Source organism: Scardinius erythrophthalmus (genome assembly GCF_964197995.2).
Source record: "Scardinius erythrophthalmus genome assembly, chromosome: 21".
Taxonomy (NCBI): domain Eukaryota; kingdom Metazoa; phylum Chordata; class Actinopteri; order Cypriniformes; family Leuciscidae; genus Scardinius; species Scardinius erythrophthalmus.
The window spans coordinates 36,476,066-36,501,065 of record NC_138241.1 but is presented as its reverse complement, the minus strand read 5'-3'; the positions used below and the strand labels follow the sequence as shown (position 1 = coordinate 36,501,065).

General features: G+C 40.2%; 1 protein-coding gene across 1 annotated transcript in view; it reads right to left on the bottom strand.

The window, feature by feature from the left end:
* Positions 1-25,000, bottom strand: part of cfap46 (cilia and flagella associated protein 46) — a gene marked incomplete at its 5' end in the record, with an annotated part of 113,932 nt that overhangs the window by 32,764 nt on the left and 56,168 nt on the right. The window contains 13 exons of the mRNA XM_081351632.1: positions 4,908-5,043; positions 11,514-11,620; positions 14,042-14,242; positions 15,830-15,964; positions 16,816-16,900; positions 16,942-17,034; positions 17,108-17,256; positions 18,894-19,086; positions 20,701-20,813; positions 21,892-22,053; positions 22,235-22,306; positions 22,975-23,141; positions 23,689-23,821. Coding sequence (XP_081207758.1) covers positions 4,908-5,043; positions 11,514-11,620; positions 14,042-14,242; positions 15,830-15,964; positions 16,816-16,900; positions 16,942-17,034; positions 17,108-17,256; positions 18,894-19,086; positions 20,701-20,813; positions 21,892-22,053; positions 22,235-22,306; positions 22,975-23,141; positions 23,689-23,821 — 1,746 coding nt within the window. The remainder of the gene's footprint in view (positions 1-4,907; positions 5,044-11,513; positions 11,621-14,041; positions 14,243-15,829; positions 15,965-16,815; positions 16,901-16,941; positions 17,035-17,107; positions 17,257-18,893; positions 19,087-20,700; positions 20,814-21,891; positions 22,054-22,234; positions 22,307-22,974; positions 23,142-23,688; positions 23,822-25,000) is intronic.

The window sequence follows — 25,000 nt, the reverse complement described above, 5'->3', positions numbered from 1 at the left end:
CACACACACACACACACACACACACACACACACACGAGAACATCACAACTTTATTCTGATCTGCGTCAGTGTGGATTTCCTCAGGCCGCGGAGGCATGGTAGTGGACTTGTGTTTTGGTACACACTTTATCCCACAAGCGTTGTTTGTTTTCCTCTTACTTATTTAAATCCAGATCATTGATTTACAAAACACTGATTGAAATTAAGGTACAAATGATACAAAATGCAACTTCTGAAGTGCTCAAACATCATCTCCGACATATTGTGTTCAGTCCATGTTCACGCACTTTATGACACATTTTCTTTCTTAATTAACAGATTAAATCAAAACAAAACAAACAAATAATATCATAAAATTTTAACAAAAATATTAAACCAAATAAATGTACTTAAATGGCTACAACAAACACTGATTATCATCTGGATTCTGTTGATTGTTCAAGTCGATATGCAGTTCAGCTCTTTTACTCGCATAATGAGACATTTACTTTCAATGAGAAAACTGAGAATGAGAGCTGATGTGATGGTGTGTGTGAAGAATACATATCTGACCATTAATGAGCATTATTGTTTCAGTGACAGTTAGTGCTGGGCAACGACTAATCGCATCCAAAATAAAAGTTTGTGTTTACATAATATATGTGTGTGTACTGTGCATAATCATTTTGTATATATATAAATACAGACATACATTGTGTGTATATATATATATAGTACATATTTGCATGTATATACTGTATATATATTTATACATCATTTATATTATATATAATATAAATATTTTATATATAAATAACACATTTTTCTTAATTAAATATATACATGCATGTGTGTATATTTATATAAACTAAATAATTATACACAGTACACACACATACTGTATATTATGTAAACCCAAACTTTTATTTTGGATGCAATTAATCACGATTAATCATTGCCTTATTATAATTTGATGAGCATTACAAAAGCAAGCAAACATTTACGTACTTGATGAATCATGCAAATACAGAACACGATTACACTACTTGAAATGTCTTGTGTAATTGAAATAATATGTTTGCGACCTTAATCTGTTAGCGTGCACAAGCATGGACACCAAACTCAGTAAAAGTGCGTCTGATTTGTTTCCCACAAGCAATCCCGCTGTAAATCTGGGTTAGAAGAGCGAACGCTGAACGAGTAATGAATTATTCATCAGGGTCAGAGACGGAGGAAATGGAGGATGAAAACAGGAAGTGACCCGGTCTTACAGGAACGACCGGTACACAAATGAGTTACGTGACCAAAAACACTTCTTTTGTTCATTTACTTCTTCAATCTTAAAGTCCCCCTGTGGTGTAAATCCAGCTTTTAATGTTGTTTATGTGTCTATGTGGTGTTTTTAATCTGCTTTAAGACACACATTTGCATATTCATAGAACTAAGCATACTAAATGAGGCGAGGGTGTTGAGTTACATTCAAGATATTTTAAGGCATGAAAAATGCTTAATTATGTCATTTTGGTGATCAAAGATGAGTTTTAAGGGATAAAATGATTGACCACAGGGGGACTTTAAGAAAATCTCAGATGTGTCGCGGGTCAGTGCATTCAGTTTTAAAGTGACAGTAGCCTTATTTACCTTCTGTTTCCTATGCTAATAAAGTTAATCAAACAACTAAAGAACAAAAGAAAAAGTGAGAATGATTCACTGAATAACTTCTGTAGCTTTAATAGGTCTCAGTAATACAGTTTTCACAAGCACTGTAAAGTACTTCATTTAATTTGTATCTTTGTTCTCTTGTATTAATTTGTGCTTAATTTTTGTTTTATTATTGACTGTTTACTTGTCTTTAAGTTTGACCTTTACACTCACCTAAAGGATTATTAGGAACACCATACTAATACTGTGTTTGACCTCCTTTCGCCTCCAGAACTGCCTTAATTCTACGTGGCATTGATTCAACAAGGTGCTGAAAGCATTCTTCAGAAATGTTGGCCCATATTGATAGGATAGCATCTAGCAGTTGATGGAGATTTGTGGGATGCACATCCAGGGCACGAAGCTCCCGTTCCACCACATCCCAAAGATGCTCTATTGGGTTGAGATCTGGTGACTGTGGGGGCCATTTTAGTACAGTGAACTCATTGTCATGTTCAAGAAACCAATTTGAAATGATTCGAGCTTTGTGACATGGTGCATTATCCTGCTGGAAGTAGCCATCAGAGGATGGGTACATGGTGGTCATAAAGGGATGGACATGGTCAGAAACAATGCTCAGGTAGGCCGTGGCATTTAAACGATGCCCAACTGGCACTAAGGGGCCTAAAGTGTGCCAAGAAAACACCCCCCACACCATTACACCACCACCACCAGCCTGCACAGTGGTAACAAGGCATGATGGATCCATGTTCTCATTCTGTTTACACCAAATTCTGACTCTACCATCTGAATGTCTCAACAGAAATCGAGACTCATCAGACCAGGCAACATTTTTCCAGTCTTCAACTGTCCAATTTTGGTGAGCTCGTGCAAATTGTAGCCTCTTTTTCCTATTTGTAGTGGAGATGAGTGGTACCCGGTGGGGTCTTCTGCTGTTGTAGCCAATCCGCCTCAAGGTTGTGCGTGTTGTGGCTTCACAAATGCTTTGCTGCATACCTCGGTTGTAACGAGTGGTTATTTCAGTCAAAGTTGCTCTTCTATCAGCTTGAATCAGTCGGCCCATTCTCCTCTGACCTCTAGCATCAACAAGGCATTTTCGCCCACAGGACTGCCGCATACTGGATGTTTTTCCCTTTTCACACCATTCTTTGTAAACCCTAGAAATGGTTGTGCGTGAAAATCCCAGTAACTGAGCAGATTGTGAAATACTCAGACCGGCCCGTCTGGCACCAACAACCATGCCACGCTCAAAATTGCTTAAATCACCTTTCCTTCCCATTCTGACATTCAGTTTGGAGTTCAGGAGATTGTCTTGACCAGGACCACACCCCTAAATGCATTGAAGCAACTGCCATGTGATTGGTTGATTAGATAATTGCATTAATGAGAAATTGAACGGGTGTTCCTAATAATCCTTTAGGTGAGTGTATATTAGTCAAGCTAGTATTCAGTTTTTTCTGTGATAGAATCAATTCTTATATAGAGAATTGATTCTATATCTTTCTATATTTAACTTGAAGAATGTTGAAGATCTTCCCGATGAAATTTGACAGGTTTTTTTTTTAAGTAATAAAAATAAAGTGCAATGGTTTGTTTTATTCTAGTGATCATCAAAATGGAGATTATTTCCTATTCTCAAAACCGATGGCAGGTTTTGTCTCATGCATCACTGAGACATATTTCTCGAAGGGCCGTTCATATATTTCTCTTTCCTCTTTATGGGAAAGCCAGACGTTCTCAGTGTAATGTATGTGAGTGAACAGAGACGTGTGTGCGGGATTGACTGTGTTCGGGACGGCAGCACCATCTGCTGTAGGAGAGACTCAATCTAACGGAGGAATAAACCCCATTAAGACGCTGGTATTAAAGCCAGCACAGGTGTTAAATCAGGTGCAAACAACATGTGTTCTGGTTTATGCATGATCCCACAGAAGGATCCAGAAGGCATGCCTGCAAACAAGCAGCGGTTCAGTTTGCATTTGTGATTTAAAGGGACAAAACAGTAATTCTGTCATCATTACTCGCCCTCGTGTCGTCGAACCTGATGTTCGTTCTTTTGTGGAACACAAAAGGAAATCTAGATGAAATCTGCTTTCAGGTGTTTCAGGGCCCTATGAAAATATGCTTCATTTTCCCCAAAATAGATTTTTTTTCTTTTCCTTTTAAAATTTTCTAGATTCCTTTTTTTTTTTTGGACTCCAATTCAATGTTACATTAAATGCAAGTAATCAATTGATCAATAAATAATAGAAATCATCAAACGTATACAATGTAACAACAATTTACTTGAAGTTTAACAAATTTATTAACGTTATTTTTTCTAAAATTCCATTTTATTTTTCCAAAATTCTGTGATTTTCCTTTTAGTTGTTCTGATAATCATTTTAATGCATTTAATAAAATTTAGTTAATAATAAAAACAATCTCTAATCAATTGAATTCATAAAGCTTTAACAACTAAATAATTTATTATTATTATTTTTACAATAACAGGGCCCTATGAAATGTTTTATTTTTATAGAAATTCTGCTGTTTTAATTTTTCTTGATTTATAATTTAATACAAATTAAATTATAAATTATAATACAAATAAAAACAAAGTAATAAAATAAAGACATAAAACACTCACAATTTATTTAATCTTTTAAAATGTAATAAGTTCATTTTCAAACAAAATACTGAGGTTTACTGTTAAAATACTGTGTGATTATTCCTTAAAGTTAAATGATTTTATTATTATTAATATTATAACTTTGAGAGGTAAATTCTACAGCACAATAGTGCTATATTTCGGTCACAATTTCTTCAAGTTAAACCAAACTTTTATTTTGGCTTTCATCGTATGGACCAAGAGCAGCTTGGAGATTCTTCAAAATATCTCCTGTTTAAAGTGTTTGGAAGGTGAATAAATGACGGCAGGATTTTGAACTATTCCTTTAAATCGAAAGGCACAAGAGTCTAATTACTTTAGCGATTCAGATTTCCTCATTTGGTCAATGTGTTCATCGCCCTCTTTTCACAAATACGAGCACCTAGAGAGCTTTGTAATAAGATAATCCGTTTGAGAAAATGAAAATCCATAATGCAGCGTGAGGGAAAATGAATTAGATGAGCCGGTGAGCTGTTCCAGAGAGCTTAACGAACGCAGAACCCAATCACATTTCCCCGTGTGCTAATCGCGTTTGTTCCCCTCGAAAGAAACGGGTTATCGACAAACAAATGTGATTAATGCGTCGTGCTTCTGATGATCATCAAACATCTCGTACCTCGTGAGGAGGAAGAACGTTCAGGGCTTCAGCGACGACTTCCTCCTGAAGAAACACGGCTTTCTTCATAATGCCGAAGGCGTGCAGAAGGTGGCGCTGTTTCTCTTCTACACTCGACGCATCAACAGCCAGCATTCTGGATCAAAACACAGAATACAACATCCGATTCAAATCTACAGACAAACAACAACGTGCCTTTAATTCCGGTCAGACGACCTTTTATTAATTGAGAGACTTAAATGGAATTAAATGAGAGAACTTTTTGTTGGTTTAAAAATGCATTTGTCACAAAGCAGGATTACTGAAGTAGAGAAAGATCAAAGGTGATGTTTATGAATATACAGAGGTGTCAAGTAACGAAGTACAAATACTTCGTTACATTACTTAAGTAGAAATTTTGGGTATCTATTAGGGCTGGGGGAATTAACGTGTTAATCTTTGCGATTAATTTGAAATGTTTAACGCGTTAAAAAAAATTAACGCATTTAACGCAGCACACTTTTTTTTGCCTCGTTTTAATGATTTCCTGTTGCGGCTGCTATTGAAAAGGCCGTCCCGCCCCTCCGTGTTCGGCGATCACGTTTCATTCTCGCGCAGCTTTCATGAGCTGGTCTTTTCCGCTCCGTGTGTGCGCCGCGCTGTGTTCCGCGTGTGTGTGTGTCGGCGCGCTCTGTCGTTAACGGCCCAGCGGCGCGCTCTCCGTTCCGTGTGTGTGTGTGTGTGTCGGCGGCTCTGTCGTTAACGGCCCAGCGGCGCGCTCTCCGTTCCGTGTGTGTGTGTGTGTGTCGGCGGCTCTAACGGCCCAGCGGCGCGCTCTCCGTTCCGTGTGTGTGTGTGTGTCGGCGGCTCTAACGGCCCAGCGGCGCGCTCTCCGTTCCGTGTATGTGTCACGTGTGTGTGTCGGCGGCTCTGTCGACAACGGCCCAAACGCTTCAATCATGTACCGAGCACTGGAAAAGTAAAGTCCACTCAAATAACGTGAAATTCTGTTTGCTGAGCTGGTATAGCCATGCTGGGCAGCAATGGTAAAATTACCTGCTCTGATTACATGCTCTGGTAATAATAGCTTTGTAGGACTATATTTTATTTTGATAATTAGTTAAAAAAAAAATATTAATCTGTTAAATTGATTATGTTGATTGATTATTGAAAAAAAAAATATTGATATTGATGTTTAATATAGGGCTATTTTCTGTTCCTTTTTTTCCCTGTGTTGTTTAATTAGGTGATTCTGAGTTAAAAGGAATAGTTCACTTTAAAATTCTGTCATCACTCACCCTCATGTTGTTTTAAACCTGTATGAATTTCTTTCTTCTGCTGAACACAAAGGAAGATATTTAGAAGAATGTCAGTAACCAGACAGTTTCTGGGTCCCATTGTCTTCCATAGTAGGACAAATATATACTATGGAAGTCAATGGTACCAGAAACTGTCTGGTTACTGACATTCTTCTAAATATCTTCCTTTGTGTTCAGCAGAAGAAAGAAATTCATACAGGTTTAAAACAACATGAGGGTGAGTGATGACAGAATTTTAATTTTAAAGTGAACTATTCCTTTAAATATTGATGATTACAAGCTTGGGGGAAACGCAATTAATTGCAATTAATTACAGAAATTGTGCAATTAATTAGTTAATTTTTTTTAATCGATTCCCAGCCCTAGTATCTATACTTTACTGGAGTAATTATTTTTCAGATGACTTTTTACTTCTACTCCTTACATTTTCACGCAATTATCTGTACTTTCTACTCCTTACATTTTAAAAATAGCCTCGTTACTCCTAGTTCATTTCGGCTTGTTTTCATTCCGGCTTGTCGTCGTTAAAAAAAAAAATTGGCCAATTACACAAATGGTTAATAGATCTGAGTCCCGCCTCCTGAACACACATCGCTAAACTGATTGGCTTTGGGTTTTCTTTCTAACTTGTGAGAGGCTGTAGTCACATTTGGTTGTGCGAAGCGCCAAAACTCCTCCGAGTCCTAAGGAAACCTAGATGCGGTAAGCGAGGGAGAAATCAACAGTTCTGTGCTCAAGAATGATTTGATTTGGGGACAGACGTTTTTACAATATAATGACAATCGTAACATAACACTAACATAATCGTTAGTGTGTGTGTGTGTGTGAGAGAGAGAGAGAGAGAGAGTGTGTGCGCATGAGAGAGAGAGAGAGAGAGTGTGTGTGTGTGTGCGTGAGCGAGAGAGAGAGAGAGAGTGTGTGTGTGTGTGTGTGTGTGTGAGCGTGAGAGAGAGAGAGAGTGTGTGTGCAACTCTACATTATAGGGTCAAAATATCCCCACAAAGATGTCAATATCCGAAATCCTTGTCCTTTTTTTTTTTTTTTTTTTTTTTTCAGAAAACAGCTTATAAATCAGACTTTTGTTTTTTGAAAATGTAAAAATGCAGTCAGTTTTCTGTGAAAGGTAAGGTTAGTCTATAGTCCCCATAGAACATGTAAAAATAACATTGCTTGGTCTGTTGAAGGCTGGTCTTGTTGAAATGAGAGGCCTGTTGATCAAATCATCCCAGTCTCATCAGCTGGACTGAAAGAAGTGTCAGTGCTCTTAGGACACTGAAAACATGGCTCAGAGCAATGGTCACAAGTGACACTTGATTGCTGTGTGTCGTGTCCAACAGGACAAACTGGACAGTATTGATGTGAAACATATGCCAACAGTTAATTTCTGTTAAATGATTAGTTCACTTAGTTAAAAATGAAAATTATGTCATTTACGCACTCTCAGGTTGTTTCAAACCAGTTTCTTTCTTCTGCTGAACACAAAAGAAGATATTTTGAAGAATGTCGATAACCAGACAGTTGATGGTAGCCATTGACTTCCATAGTATTTTTTTTCCTACTATGGAAGTCAATGGGGTCCATCCACTGTCTGGTTATCGACATTCTTCAAAATATCTTTTGTGTTCAGCAGAATAAATAAATTCATACAGGATTGAAACAGTTTGAGGGTGAGTAAATGATTTTCAGTTTTGGGTGAACTATATCCCTTAAATGAAAGATGCAGACATGTGTAAGGTCAATATAGACTAAAAACCTTAATACATTACCCTATTAATTTCCTGATTCCTCCGCTTATTTATTTAGAAAATTAATTTTCTATGGGCATATATACGGCTGAAACAGGTAGCCTAGTGCATCATCCCACATTTTAGTAGTGCACTATATAGGCCGCTGTGGCGCGGCCTTAGCTTTTTTCCTTAATGGCATTTTTTTCCTTACATTACTTTTACTTTTATACTTTAAGTAGTTTTGAAACCAGTACTTTTATACTTTTACTTGAGTAAAAAGCTTGAGTTGATACTTCAACTTCTATAGAAGTCTTTTTAAACCCTAGTATCTATACTTCTACTTGAGTAATGAATGTGAATACTTTTGACACCTCTGTGAATATATGAAAAGGTTATGAATATTTCCAAGTCAAATCTCAAAACATTACATACACTACTGTTCAAAAGTTTGGGGTCGGTAAGATTTTTAATGTATCTTTTGCTCACCATGACCACATTTATTTTACATTGTAATAATATTACAATGTAAAATAAAAATATTTTGTAACATTATTAATTGGTTTACTGTCACTTTAATAATCATAAAATATAAAATTTGGACCCCAAGCGTGTGTGTGTGTGTGTGCCTGTGTGTGTGTGCCTGTGTGTGTGAGTGTGAGAGTGTGTTTATGTGTGTGTTTGCCTGTGTGTGTTTCACTAGTTCACACTTACAAATAAGTCAGATAGAAATAGATGCGTATTTGGCGTGCTGTCCGAGGAGAGGGCTCCGGGCTCGGTATTCGGCCCGAACCCAGAGTACTCCCCCCGTATTCCTGGCTGTAAAAGATTGAGCCAAGAGTGAGGAGTCGGGGTGGTGGAGGGATGCTGGAAAACTGTCACGGAGTATTAGGTGAGTTGACAGAGTGGATATATATATACTTCTTGTCATGCTGATTAGGGTAGACATAATTGTTTGATGACGAGTAGATTGGATTGATTATTTGAATGTGCTCCTCCCGAACTTTGTTTATAAAACATCATGTGTGTGTATGTGGTGTGTGTGTGTGTGTGTGTGTGTGTGTGTGCCTGTGTGTGTGAGTGTGAGAGTGTGTTTGTGTGTGTGTTTGCCTGTGTGTGTGTGTGTGTGTGTGTGTGTGTGTATGTGGTGTGTGTGTGTGTGCCTGTGAGTGTGAGAGTGTGTTTGTGTGTGTGTTTGCCTGTGTGTGTGTGTGTGTGGTGTGTGAGTGTGTGCCTGTGTGTGCCTGTGTGTGTGTGTGTGTGTGTGTGTCTGTGCATGTGAGTGTGTGTGTGTGTGTGTGTGTGTGTGTGTGTGTGTGTCTGTGTGTGAGCGTGTGTGTGTGTGTGTGTGTGTGTTCTCGTGAGTGAGTGTGTGTGTGTGTGTGTGTGTGTGTGTGTGTGTGTGTGTGTGTGTGTGTGTGTGTGAGTGTGTGTGTGTCTGTGAGTGTGCGCGTGAGTGTGTGTGTGTGTGTCTGTGTGTGTGTGTGTGTGTGTGTGTGTGTGAGTGTGAGTGTGTACGTGTTACACCCAAGCGGCAACCTCCCCGTCTCTCTCTTGAAACCAACGAGGAAGTGAGTTAAACTGTAATTCGTTGACTGGCCGCTTGAGGCTGGTGTCAAAAGTGAGTCAAATCTGCATCTCCCCCGTGTTAAAATGCCAAATTTTACAGCAGAAAAAAACGTGTCTACAGCCTGGATCTCTATGTGGCTTTGGTCTATTAAGCTAATTTTGCTCTTCATGACAACTGTGAGGGGGGTGAATTTTTTTATAACTCATCCGTTTAGTTGATTAATCCTTAAAGTTCTGCATAATTAAGGGCGTGGCCACTTGAGTGACAGGTGGATTGCCGCTGATGTCAATGCTAGCCGTTTGTCTGCTGTTATAGCCGTCACTTCACCTCAGCAAATGTTGCTGCTGAATCTCTGCAGTGTTTTGTGCTTTTTTTCGGGATTATTTCATACAATTTAATACACCCATTACTTCGCCCATGGCTTAGGATTCTGTAGTTGTCGTCGAGTATCGTTCGAGAGAACAACCAGCGCTGTATTTCAGTTGTTTTCCTCTGTGAACATGCACTAATGGATGTCTGACAATTTCGTTGCTTTTTGGAGTTTTCAGATTTAAAAACGTCAATAAAGGCTCGTTTGTTCTGCTCTCACGGAACAGATATGGATTATAATATGCTTATGTACCGTCAGGTGAAATCATGCAGGCGTCGGCGCTTTCTCCGTCATGCAATAAATGCACATCCTTGAATGAGCGCGGATTTCTAGCGCATTTACTTGAACTTCATAGGCAATATATCTATGGTTTAACCCATTTGAGAGGCGGCTAAAATCAGAATTTAAAATGGACTGAATAAGCTCTCTACGAACTTGACGAGCGATGCCGCGCTGACGGACCATAGACTATAAAAAAGAGTGACTGACATGTAACGTTATGCACATAAATCACTGTCATACACACTCTCAGAGTAATATTAAGTTACTGCATAATACATTTTCAACTAGCAGAATAGTACAGAATCACGATACACAGTCTCACTTGTAGCCATGTCTTTTAACTATTATAATATTTCGAAGGGCAAAAATAGGAACTTTTAATTGGCTTTACATCATCAAGTGTCACTTTAGCGCGAGGCCCTGTGCAGTCGCAGACTTGGTACTGTCAGTAGCATAACGTATAGCATTAGCTCCCCAGCCTGAGCTAACTCGATCACGTCAGATAGCCAGGCTCCTCGGCTCCACTCACGCCCCGCCTCTTTGCCCATTTTCTGTTATCTGGGTGTGACGCAAGGCCAAGATGGCGACGGCCGGCTCCGCCCACTTTAGGCTTCAAAAATGCGGATGACGTCACGGACACTACGTCCATATTTTTTTACAGTCTATGGTTACACCTCAGCATGTCGCTGTGTTCTAGCATGGACTCAGTGGATTGTGTCCTGTATCTCAGCTGCAGGAGTTCAGAGGAAGTGTGTGTGTGTGTGTGTGTGTGTGTGTGTGTGTGTGTGTGTGTGAGTGTGTGCATGTACGTGTTGCACCTCAGCGTGTCGGCGTGTTCTAGCATGGCCTCAGCGGAGTGTGTCCTGTATCTCAGCTGCAGGAGTTCAGAGGAAGTGTGTGTGTGTGTGTGTGTGTGTGTGTGTGTGCGCGTGCGTGCATGCGTGCGTGTGTGCGTGTGTGTGTGTGTGTGTGTGTGTGTGTGTGTGTGTGTGTGTGTGTGTGTGTGTGTGTGTGTGTGTGTGAGTGTGTGCATGCACGAGTTGCACCTCAGCGTGTCGGCGTGTTCTAGCATGGCCTCAGCGGAGTGTGTCCTGTATCTCAGCTGCAGGAGTTCAGAGGAAGTGTGTGTGAGTGTGTCACACACTGAGGTCAACATCTGCAGGTCCGCATCACTCAGACAGAACAGGAGAGACGCAGGACGAAGCAAACGCCGGCGTAAAACAGCCCCCCTTCACACACACACACACACACACACACACACACACACACACACACACACACACACACACACAGAGTAATGAGTGTCGCCGTAACTCGGCTCAGATTATCAGATGTTGATCATCATCATGTGAGTAAGTGCACCTGGTCTCCAGCGACGCGATGAAGAAGCGAAGGACCGAAGCTCGGTTCTGTCTCTGCTCTAGAACCGCTCTGATGGTTCCGCACGCCTGTTCCGTGATCTCACACACCTGCAGAACACACAGCAGGATTCACAACATTACTCTCCTAGTTTAGAAATGCATAGTAAAGAAATTTTCAACAAATGCACTTTTCATTTAATTTGACGTATTGAGCCTAAGAACTAAAGCATCTGTAATATATTATAATATTAAAACATACAAGTTCATAAGAGTTCATTAGAGTTTATAAGAGTTAGTTTATAAGAGTGCATTAGAGTTCATTAGAGTTCATAAGAGTTCATTAGAGTTCATAAGAGTTCATTAGAGTTCATTAGAGTTCATAAGAGTTAGTTCATAAGAGTTCATTAGAGTTCATAAGAGTTCATTAGAGTTCATAAGAGTTAGTTCATAAGAGTTCATAAGAGTTAGTTCATAAGAGTGCATTAGAGTCCATTAGAGTTCATAAGAGTTCATTAGAGTTCATAAGAGTTCATTAGAGTTCATAAGAGTTCATTAGAGTTCATAAGAGTTAGTTCATAAGAGTTCATAAGAGTTAGTTCATAAGAGTGCATTAGAGTCCATTAGAGTTCATAAGAGTTCATTAGAGTTCATAAGAGTTCATTAGAGTTCATTAGAGTTCATAAGAGTTAGTTCATAAGAGTGCATTAGTTCATTAGAGTTCATAAGAGTTCATTAGAGTTCATAAGAGTTCATTAGAGTTCATAAGAGTTCATAAAAGTTAATTAGAGTTCATTAGTTCATTAGAGTTTATAAGAGTTAGTTCATAAGAGTGCATTAGAGTTCATTAGAGTTCATTAGACTCCATTAGAGTTCATAAGAGTTCATTAGAGTTCATAAGAGTTCATAAGAGTTCATAAGAGTTCATTAGAGTTCATAAGAGTTCATAAGAGTTCATTAGAGTCCATAAGAGTTCATTAGAGTTCATAAGAGTTCATAAGAGTTCATTAGAGTTCATTAGAGTCCATAAGAGTTCATTAGAGTTCATAAGAGTTCATAAGAGTTCATTAGAGTTCATAAGAGTTCATTAGAGTTCATTAGAGTCCATAAGAGTTCATTAGAGTTCATAAGAGTTCATAAGAGTTCATAAGAGTTCATTAGAGTTCATAAGAGTTCATTAGAGTTCATAAGAGTTCATAAGAGTTCATAAGAGTTTGATGCAGACATCAGTTTGGTGTCAATTACTGTTACAGCTTTTACACAATTTCTGAAACTATGGCTCCATATCTTGAAACTCTACACACAAAACACACACACAACATGCAAAACATCAGACATCTCTTGCAAAAGCAAACTCTTCATTCAAAGCAATTTTAACTCTTCCAAAAATTGTGTTTTTGCATAGTAACTGAAGTTTACACAGTTATGGAAATAAATCAATACTAAACTGACTGACTGACTGAATTATGACACTTTTGGCTTGTTAGAATTGCTTTACAGCAGAATTAGAATTTGTTACTATTGTGAAGCTGCTGCGGAACAATCTATATTGTATCTTGTATCTATGCATATATATTATATAAATATATATACACTGAATATGCATACAAGCAAGTCAGAAAGTAGTTTATTTCTTGTGTGTGTGTGTGTGTGTGTGTGTGTGTGTGTGTGTGTGTGTATATATATATATATACACATATATATATAAATACATATATATAAATATACATATATACATACACATATGTAAATATATGCATATATATTTTCACTATAAACAAAAATTCAAGGGGTTGAATGAATGATTTCTTTCTCCAAACACTGAGTTTTGATTTGTAAGTGATCAGTTTATGTTTGTGTTTTCACACATGATGATTGGCTGTAGGTCATCACTAAATGAATGTGCCATTTAAATGGCAGTGTTTCCCAAATGAAACGCAAGAGCTATTTTAGTTATTTTAGCTATTTTAGAATCACGTGTGTAATGTAGAGAACTGTGTTTTGCAAAGTTTAGCAAAAAGTTTGTTTTAATAGCAGACTGAGTGTAAAGCGTATAATGTGCTTGTAGTTTTGCAGACTTGTCTGAAGATTCGGTTCATGAGTGAATGTTTCTCTATATAAGCAATCTGAAAACACTAATGCACTGGACCCTGAACGCATGTGCTCTCCATTCCTGCCCTCCGTCGAGCGGCTGTCAAGTCAAGTCTCCTTTATTTATACAGCGCTTTTTACAACACTGAGTGTTTCACAGCAGCTTCACAGAGATAACAGGAAAATAATGCAACAGAGTGTGTGTCCAGAAGAAAACAGCGTCAGTCCAGCTTCAGTAATTTCAGTGATGGTTCATTTTTGTGGTAAAAAAGTTATTAATTTAGTTAATTTATATATATACTGTAGCCGCTCTGGAGAAAATGGTGATGTCATCGTCCAGCTCAGTTCAGTTCTCATATACTGGTGTCAGTGCAGGCAGATCAATAATATTAAATTATATGTTAAATTGAATTGGCTGATTGGCTGTCAATCATTGTGCACCTGATGATGCGTGTCCTGTCCTCCTCGTCCCACCACAGCGTTCATCAGCGTCTGAACGAGCCGGTAGAAGAACTCCTCGTCTCCTCCGATCTCCTGCGCTCGCTCACACAGGACCACGGCCTCGCTGTATCTCTGCTCCTGATTGGCCAGAACAGCCAGCAGGTGTAAACTCTCGGCCAATGACGTCTGATCGCCAAGTTTCTGAAGCACACGTATAGAAATATTGAGGAGTGCATCATTTAAAGTTCCACAAAGACCTCTTCAAGATCTTTAAAGAAGAGCTTTCCAGAACTTTTGCTTTTCTTACTTAGTATTTTTGTCTTGTTTCCAGTCCAAATATATCAATAAAACATAATCAAGATATTCAAGATGCATTTACTAAAATAGCAAGATACCATAAGATATTATGTCTGGTTTTCTGGGGAAAATAAATAAAAATTAAGTGAGTTTTTGCTTAAGACAAGCATAATTATCTGCCAATGGGGTGAGAAAAATAATCCTGTTTCTGTTTGGATTAAGATTATTTTTCTCACCACATTGGCAGATCATTATGCTTGTTTTAAGCAAAAACGAACTAAATTTTTATTTATTTTTCCCAGAAAACCAGACATAATATCTTATGGTATTTTCCTCATCTAGTAAATGTATCTTGATTTAAGAATTTTTTGATATTTGGACTGGAAACAAGACAGAAATACTAAGTAAGAAAATCATTTTAGCAGTGTGTGAAGCAGCACATGTCTGGGACTTGTTAAGGTAGCAGATGATTGACTGAAATGACACTGTGAATTACACACTGCAGGAAAATATCTACAATTAATATCTTTACAACAAAATACATTTGAGAGGCATTCATTTTCTTTTCTCGTAAGATAAATTATATTGGTGATTGACTGATTGTAGGGACCATGAAAATGACACTTTCTATGCTAAAAATGCATTTAATGACTTTAAACACACCCATTCAAACATGTGCAGTCAGTATGAAAAAAAAATAATGACAAGGACGCATTAAATTGATCAAGAGTGACAGTAAAGACATTTATAATGTTACAAAAGATTCTGTTTTAAATAAATGCTGTTCTTTTGAACGTTCTATTCATCAAACAATCCTGAAAAATAAAATGTATCATAGTTTCCACAAAATAATAATAATAATAATAATAACCGTTTTCAACTTTGATAATATTCATAAATGTTTCTTGAGAATTAAATCCTCATATTAGAGTGATTCCTGAAGGATCATGTGACACTGAAGACTGGAGTAATGATGCTGAACATTCAGCTTTGATCACAGGAATAAATTACACTTTACTGTATATTCACATAGAAAACTGCTGATTTACATTACAATAATATTTCACTGTTTTTACTGTATTTTTGATCAAATAAACGCAGCATTGGTGACTTTTGAACGGTAGTTCACTTAATTTAAATAATGATTTTACATTAAATCTAGTGCAATATGCGTTATTTCAGAGTGTTATGAGTTCATTAATTGGTCTTAAATCAGAAATACAAAAATATGGTTTCTCCAGGAATAACTTGCCTATCATTACACAAAAGGTCTTTTTTTTCCCATCCAAAAATCTGTTTAAATCTGAGCTCACACTGATTATTGGCAGATGTTTTAATAATTAAATGCCTTACTTTATTTCCTAACAGACATTTGTGTAGTTTACTAACAAAACATAAGACTTCTCATACAACAATCATTCAGCATTTTCAGTCATTGCTAAATTTCAAGCGGAGTTCCTTCATGCATCATGAGTGTTTGTCCACGCTCACCTCGGCTGTCAGGTGTGTGTGATTCAGCAGGACTTTAGCCGGCTCAAACAGGTTCATACTGATACACACATCGGCCTTCGCCAGCCAGCGTCCGGTTACTGTCCTTGTTCTCGGATCCTCTTCAGCGAACAGCGTCTGACAGGGTTCAGTGTGTTAGTTTGACATTAAACACATCAGAAAACATCACAAAATAGCTTGATTCTCAACTTATTTTCACTCACATCGTCTTGCTACTAAACCATTAATCATTTACACTGCAAAAAATGCTTTTCTTACTTAGTGTCTTTGTCTTGTTTCCAGTCCAAATATCTAACATTTCTTTAATCAAGATGCATTTACCAAAGTAGTAAAATGCCATAAGATATTATGTCTTGTTTTCTGCGGAAGTAAATACAAATGTAGTGAGTTTTTGCTTAAAACAAACAAAAAGATTTGCCAATGGGGTGAGAAAAATAATTCTGTTTCTGTTTGAATTAAGATTATTTTTCTTACCCGATTGGCAGATTATTTTGCTTTTTTTAAAGAAAAAACTCACTTCATTTTGATTAATTCCCCCGGAAAACAAGACATAATAACTCATGTAATTTTACTCATCTAGTAAATGCATCTTGATTAAGAATTTTTAGATTTTTGGACTGGAAACAAGACAAAAATACTAAGTAAGAAAAGCATTTTTGCAGTGTAATCATTTACTGTTTTTCCTAAATTACCCCTTTTTGTATCACGATCTGCTTCTCGTATGCATGACTATTTCCAACTCTTCTTAATGTATAGCTAGCTGAATTGACCTGTGCTTTTTCCTTTTTTTTTTTTGGTGTGTTTTGTTGTTTTTCTTTTTTTTTATTAGTATTTTTATTATTAATATCATGTAAAAGAGATCTAACTACTTTAATTTATAATATTGCTGTAAAATGCTGCCATAATATGTTCCATCTCAATAAAAAGTCACATCAGAAGACTCTCATGCTGTGCTGTGAGAAACTGACCCGGTCCGACACGACGTCTCTCTGAGTCACGACGGCCCTCTGGCTCCTGAAATCAAGTAAAGTTGCGTTAGACACCACGAAGCAGCTGATAATGACCAAACCGGATAAGAGACTGAAGAATCACACCACATCTGTTCGTCCTCAGGAACGCGTGTGAAGCTGAGGAGCTGTTCGCCGTACGGAGACTCAAATCCCAGATCCCGACAGTTCCTGATGATCCTGAGAGATGAGATGAAGTGATGTCATATCCTGCTGTGAATCTAATGTCATGTGACTGTGTTCAGGGCGATACCTGAGTCGGTAGAGGTCAGACTGACTCCTGCTCTTCATCAGGTCATGAGCGATGACCTCTGCCAAGTGGAGAGGGGCAAAGGTCAACGGGGTCACCGAGACTGATTCCAGCTCTCTCACCAACAGATCCAAATAAAACAGAGTTCGGCTCTGAAACGACACAATTAAACACTACCATGATGTACACATGCAATTTTAGTTCACATATGAACTGTTTTCAACACTGATAATAATCATAAATGTTTCTTGAGCAGCAAATCATCATATTAGAGTGATTTCTGAAGGATCATGTGACATTGCACTGCAAAAATGCTTTTCTTACTTGGTATTTTTGTCGTTTCCAGTCCAAATATCTAAAGACTCTTAAATCAAGAAGCATTTACTAGATGAGTAAAATGCCATAAGATATTATGTATTTTTTTCCGGGGGAATTAATCAAAATTAAGTGAGTTGTTGCTTAAAACAAGCAAAATTATCTGCTCGTTTTTAGCAAAAACTAACTAAATTTTTATTTATTTCCCCAGAAAACAGATGATTTACATTGTAATAATATTTCACTATTTTTAATGAATTTTTTGATCAAATAAATGAAGCCTTGGTGAGCATAGAAAATTTTATTTTACAAAATAACAAAACAACATCACAATGCAATTAATCTTACGGAACTTTTCAAATAGTAGGGCTGGCCAATGAAGACGACCCGATGGATGGTGTTTATAATTTTACATATAAACCCATGACAGTTTTCTATAAGTCTCTTGTGATGTGTTTTGTTCAGTGAGATAATTATCGTCCAGATCAATGAGGAAGATGCTTTAAGTCACAGATATCACTCTAAAGATCAATACTTCCACTTCCTCCTCATACGTGTGATTGATCAGAAACGTTCCCGCTCTATCGCAGCTTTGATTATGTGTCACATGGGCCCTATATTAACGATCTAAGCGCATGGTCTAAAGCGTACGGCGCAAGTTCACTTAGGTCGTGTCTGAATACACTTTTGCTAGTTTAACGACGGGAAAAATGGTCGGCTCTCTGTCACAGTGTCTGGTTTGTGTTCCTTGGGTCACCACTAGATGTCCTCCTTCCTCACGGTGTCCAGCACACTCTCGTACTACATTCCCCATGATTCTTGTCTTTTCATTGCACTCAGCTGTCCCTTATCACTCATCATTGCATACAGCTGTTTCTCGTCACATTGTTTGTACCTGTCTATAAATACCCTGTCTGTTTTAGTCCTTGTCACGGAGTCATTGTGGTATGTCACTTACACTTCTGTTTCCTGGTTTGAGTTTGTTTTGTTCCTTGTTTGTTTATTTTGTTATTGGACTGCTAACATGGATTTTGACCCCTGCATGGATGATGACGAATTGGATTGCCCTACGAATAAAAGTGTTGTATTTGGATCCACCTGTTTCTCTCCCTTTCCTTGGTGTGTGGATCGTGACAGAATGACTCCGTCATACAATGGATCCAGCAACATGAACATTTTGCAGGGCCTTGCTTTATGGGCCCGCCAGACCGAAGAGGCCAGGGCGCTGAATTCCCCTAAGCACCCTTCGCCGTTGATTCCGTCCAGCTCAGAACCTGCACGTTACCGTCGGAAACAGAGGAGGAGAAGGAAGACCTCCTCCGTGACTGTTCCAGGGGTCCCAGTTCTGGTGGTCCCGAGTCCGGTGGTCCCGAGTCCGGTGGTCCCGAGTCTGGTGATCCCAGTTCCGGTGGTCCCGGGTTTGGTGGTCTCGAGTCCGGTGGTCCGGAGGCGGAGGAGGAGGAAGACTTCCTGCCTCCCCAATGGCCCGGAGGCTGTCCCCTCCAAGCAGCCCGCTGTCATCCCGGAGGCCGTCCCCTCCGAGCAGCCCGCTGTCATCCCTGAGATCGTCTCGGAGTCGCCCACCATCAGTCCTGCCACGGCCAAGAGAGTGGTCTTCCTTTTTTATGCAGTGGCGGTACTGCAGTCGTGGAGGAAGCACGGGTCGTCTGCCGATCCAGAGACTGTTCCTGAGCCTGTGTCTTCGGACAAGAGGGCCGCCGCTGAGAGTGTTCACGTCACGTCTGCCGAGCCTGTGTCTTCAGACAAGATGGCCGCCGCGGAGAGTGTTCATGTCACGTCTGCCAAGCCTGTATCTTCAGACAAGATGGCCGCTGCCGAGAGTGTTCACGTCACGTCTGCCGAGCTTGTGTTCCCTGACAAGATGGCCGCCGTCGAGCCTGTGTCTGTTCCTGAACCTGAGCCGGTGGTGTCTGTGCCTGAGTCTGTTCCTGAGCCTGTGCCTGTGGCTGTCCCTGAGCCTGTGTCTGTTCTTGAGCCGGTGGTGTCTGTTCCTGAGCCGAAGCCAGTGTCTGTTCCTGAGCCGGAGCCAGTGTCTGTTCCTGAGCCGGAGCCAGTGTCTGTTCCTGAGCCGGAGCCAGTGTCTGTTCCTGAGCCGGAGCCAGTGTCTGTTCCTGAGCCGGAGCCAGTGTCTGTTCCTGAGCCGGAGCCAGTGTCTGTTCCTGAGCCGGAGCCAGTGTCTGTTCCTGAGCCGGAGCCAGTGTCTGTTCCTGAGCCGGAGCCAGTGTCTGTTCCTGAGCCGGAGCCAGTGTCTGTTCCTGAGCCGGAGCCAGTGTCTGTTCCTGAGCCGGAGCCAGTGTCTGTTCCTGAGCCGGAGCCAGTGTCTGTTCCTGAGCCGGAGCCAGTGTCTGTTCCTGAGCCGGAGCCAGTGTCTGTTCCTGAGCCTGTTCCTGAGCCTGTTCCTGAGCCTGTTCCTGAGCCTGTTCCTGAGCCTGTTCCTGAGCCTGTTCCTGAGCCTGTTCCTGAGCCTGTTCCTGAGCCTGTTCCTGAGCCTGTTCCTGAGCCTGTTCCTGAGCCTGTTCCTGAGCCTGTTCCTGAGCCTGTTCCTGAGCCTGTTCCTGAGCCTGTTCCTGAGCCGGTGGTGTCTGTTCCAGTGCCTGAGCCGGTGGTGCCAGTTCCAGTGCCTGAGCCGGTGGTGCCAGTTCCAGTGCCTGAGCCGGTGGTGCCAGTTCCAGTGCCTGAGCCGGTGGTGCCAGTTCCAGTGCCTGAGCCGGTGGTGCCAGTTCCAGTGCCTGAGCCGGTGGTGCCAGTTCCAGTGCCTGAGCCGGTGGTGCCAGTTCCAGTGCCTGAGCCGGTGGTGCCAGTTCCAGTGCCTGAGCCGGTGGTGCCAGTTCCAGTGCCTGAGCCTTTGGTGTCTGTTCCAGTGCCTGAGCCTTTGGTGTCTGTTTCAGTTCCTGCGCCGTGGCCGCCCGAGGGGTCTTCACCGCCGTGGCCGCCCGAGGGGTCTTCACCGCCGTGGCCGCCCGAGGGGTCTTCACCGCCCTGGCCGCCCGAGGGAAAGTCTCCGCCCTGGCCGCCCGATGAACTGTTGTCTCCGCCCTGGCCGCCCGAGGGAAAGTCTCCGCCCTGGCCGCCCGAGGGACTGTTGTCTCCGCCCTGGCCGCCCGAGGGAAAGTCTCCGCCCTGGCCGCCTGATGGACTGTTGTCTCCGCCCTGGCCGCCCGAGGGAAAGTCTCCCCCCTGGCCGCCGGATGGACTGTTTGCTTCGCCCTGTTCCCCTGATGTTTTGTCTGTGTCACCCTGGCCCCCTTTGAGTCTGTTACCCCCTGTTTCTGTTTCCCTTCATGGACCTGGCCCCCTGTCCCTCCCCCTGATCCTCCACCGTGCCACCTCCCTCCTGAACTCTTGTTTTGTTCCGTGTCCTGTCTTGGAGTGTCTGGGAGCCACTCCGTAGAGGGGGGGTTATGTCACAGTGTCTGGTTTGTGTTCCTTGGGTCACCACTAGATGTCCTCCTTCCTCACGGTGTCCAGCACACTCTCGTACTACATTCCCCATGATTCTTGTCTTTTCATTGCACTCAGCTGTCCCTTATCACTCATCATTGCATACAGCTGTTTCTCGTCACATTGTTTGTACCTGTCTATAAATACCCTGTCTGTTTTAGTCCTTGTCACGGAGTCATTGTGGTATGTCACTTACACTTCTGTTTCCTGGTTTGAGTTTGTTTTGTTCCTTGTTTGTTTATTTTGTTATTGGACTGCTAACATGGATTTTGACCCCTGCATGGATGATGACGAATTGGATTGCCCTACGAATAAAAGTGTTGTATTTGGATCCACCTGTTTCTCTCCCTTTCCTTGGTGTGTGGATCGTGACACTCTCCCGGTGCTGGTCTAAAAGTGTCGTCTCTATTCTCTTGATGAGTAATGGGTGTGTTTGGGCACAACGTGCGTTAAACCAATCAGAGTCTCTTCTCCCATTCCCTTTAAATGCCAGTTGCGCTCGCGCCATGGCGGAATCGCTATTTACATGACGGAATTTGATAGTGGAAAGGCCGAATGAGTCTATTATGTGTAATAAGCAGAGTGTGTAAAAACCTGTGTGTGTAATAAGCAGAGTGTGTGTGTAATAACCTGTGTGTGTTATAAGCAGAGTGTGTGTGTAATAAGAAGAGTGTATGCGTGTTGTGGACCCGCCTATAGGCTCATACTAAAGCGCTCTTTAAATAACAAAAAAATACTGCCTGAACACACACCTCGTTCTCAGACCAGCAGCCCATGGTTCACAGTATGGGTGCAAATGCATTTGCTATTTAAAAAACGTGGTGCAGGACGTGAAAATGATAATTGCGTTGGGCTGAAACTAGCAAAACACACTTGTGTCGCGCCTGGCGCTGCATTGCTCCGAGTGTATGATAGGGCCCTTGTGTGTGAGATGTGAGACGGCGTCGCCCTCTGGTGGATTATCAGTTTATTATCTGTCATATGATGTGAGATAGTGAAGATGCGCTGACCTGCGCGCTGAGGGACGAGCCGTTGATGCTGTAAGGGCTGTCGTCAGAACCAAAGGCCTGTCGAAGCTCCTCGGGACACTCAAACTGAGCCCATTCCTCAGGGCTGATGGGAAGAGGCACTTCTACAGCTTTACCTCGAGGTTTGTCCTCAACAGGAGACGGCTGGAGAAAAATTAAACGTATATAGAGAAACAGCATACTTTTATTCTTGCATGTACAATGAATCATTTAAAGTTATCAAAACTCCCTCAAACTCTTAATCAGGCCTCGATCTCCCTGATCTTTAAAAGAAATAAAGCGTTAGCAAAATGCTTTTTGGATATCTAGTTCTTATTACTCTCACCAGTTTAGACTTCTTGTCGCTTGGTCTCACAGCTGACTGATTCATCACTTCCTGTGCGGTTTCCATGGACACCTGCATTCAACAAGGACACACACTTGAGGACAAGTCAAGTCAAGTCAAGTCAAGTTTATTTATATAGCGCTTTTCACAATACAGATTGTATCAAAGCAGCTTCACAGTATTAAATTAAAATAATACATCAATGTCTATCGTTCTATGTCACATCAATGTCTGTCGTTCTGTGTCTATGTCACAATCCTATCGTCCCGCTCTGAGGCCTTTTTAGTTTGGAAACACTCCTTCTCTCCGTTTGGCCTTCCGTTCACACTGAGACGGCATTTTTATTAATGAAAACGCTCTCTAAAGTGGGTAAATTTGAAAATGTGGGTTTCGCATTGTAGTTTGGACTGCATATAGTTTGGATATTTTAGCAACAGTGTGAAAGTGAATATAACAGGCACAAAACCGCTATAAACATAAATCTATGGGTTCAATATGCGTCACATGACTAAACTTACATCATCGTTTTTAAAAACCTCAGTTTTGACAGTCCACAGTACACCGAGAAACCAGCGTTATCAAATGTATCCACTTTGGAGAGCGTTTTCAAAAAGCTTTGTTTTCATTAATAAAAACACGTCTCAGTGTCGACGGAAGACAAAGCGGAGAGAAAAGATGCGTTTTCAAACTCAAACGTATTAGTGTGGACAAGGAGTGTGTGATGGAAGTGAAGCGCTGACCTTCCAGATGTTGAGCGTGAAGCTGAGCGCGGTGAGCAGATGCTGCAGGTGTGTGTGTGACGACCGCTCCTCGACTACAGCCAGCAGCGTGTGTGTTCGCATCAGACGCTCCAGACGCCCGACCGCCCGCACCTCACACACACGCACGCCGGACTCCACGCTCTCCTCTGGCACAGGGGTCAAGTCAGCTTTATTTATACAGCGCTTTTTACAATACTGAGTGTTTCAAAGCAGCTTTACAGAGATAACAGGAAAATAATGCAACAAAGTTTGTTTCTAGAAGAAAATAGTGGCACAGTCCTGCTTAAGTAAGTTCAGTGATGGTTCATTTTTGTTGTAAAAAAAAAAAAAAAAAAAAAAAGATAGAAAAAAAAGTTATTAATTTAGTTCATTTATATATATATATATATTATATATATATATATATATATATATATATATATATATATATATATATATATATATATATATATATATATATATATATATATATATATCCGCTCTGGAGAAAACTGTGATGTCATCGTCCAGTTCAGTTCAGTTCTTATACAATGATGTCAATGCAGGAGATCAATAATATTGTTGAATATTAAATTAAATGTCTACAACTAAGCAAGCCAAAGGTGACAAAGGTGACAAAGGCGACAAAGGCGATGTTGGTCATGTGATCGATTTGTACAGAACACAAGATAATGACACGTGATGGAGACTGACCGTCTGGGAACATCAGCACGTCTGCGGCCCACTCGATCTGAAGACGCACGTCAGTCGCAGGAAAGTGTGTGACGTAAAGCCACTCGCCGAGCTCCAGCAGAACGTCCACCTTCTGCCACTGAGCGCCAGGAGACTGAGCAAACACACACTCCGTCAAGCATATTTCAACATTTTTCAAACATTTTAAAATATATTTTTTTCATGGAGAAAATTAACAGGGTTCGTACTGTAAAAAGAAATTCCAGGACTTCCAAGCACTACAATCAGGACTATATACAGTTGAAATCAAAATTATTCAACACCCATTGCAAATCAGGTTTATTAGCTAAATTTACAGTCTTTCAGCGGTTTGCAATGAACAAATCAAACTAAAGTAATTGAAATAGCTCAACAACTGAAAAGTGCTTTCCCAAATTCAACTGAAAATGCAACTTTTAATGACTTCTGCAGTTTCAAAATTATTCACCCCCCGAACAGAATCCCACGCAACAGCGCAAATCTGCAAAACACCTGTTGCCTCACTAATCAAGGGCTTCATTAGCTGCACCAGGTGAGCTTGAGCTAGAACACATGAAATATATTGAAACTGGCTAGGTTTGTTGAGAGACATATTTATAACATGTAGTCAAATGTGACAAAGTAAACAAAAAATGGTCCAAAAAGTTATATTAATAATTTTGATTACATCTGAATATATACAGAATATATATATATATATATATATATATATATATATATATATATCCAGCTTTTATAAGGGTTATTATAGTTAACTAAAACTAAAACCATAATAAACCTTTTTGTTACTTTTGTTATTTTCATTTAGTTTAACTTAGTAAACTACAACTCAAATAAAAATGGATAAATACTACATAAACATTTTTAAAAAACAAAAACAAATAAAAATGTCAAAAACACAACAATTTTTTAAAACACTTTCTACTCTTTTTCCGCTCTATGAGATATTGGGAAAATAAGAATTGACATTTGTGAAAAACAATTGTAAGGTAAGATCACAGTAGTATTTTTGTACTAATTTAATAATGATTGTGTCTAGAAATGGCAATTTGTAATTTTTATGATGATTTTTAAGTGTCAGATAATTCATTACACTGGCATGGACACACCTGGCTGAATTCTTTTGATCTAAATTCTTAAAAAACAAACAAACTAATAATTAGCCATTTTGCATGTTGACACTTATGCACATTTTGCCCCAAATATTTTGTCTCATTACTGTACATGAATATATATATATATGCAAAATCTCACATGACTATTTTTGGGTTTGGTTCAAAATGTGATCAAGACC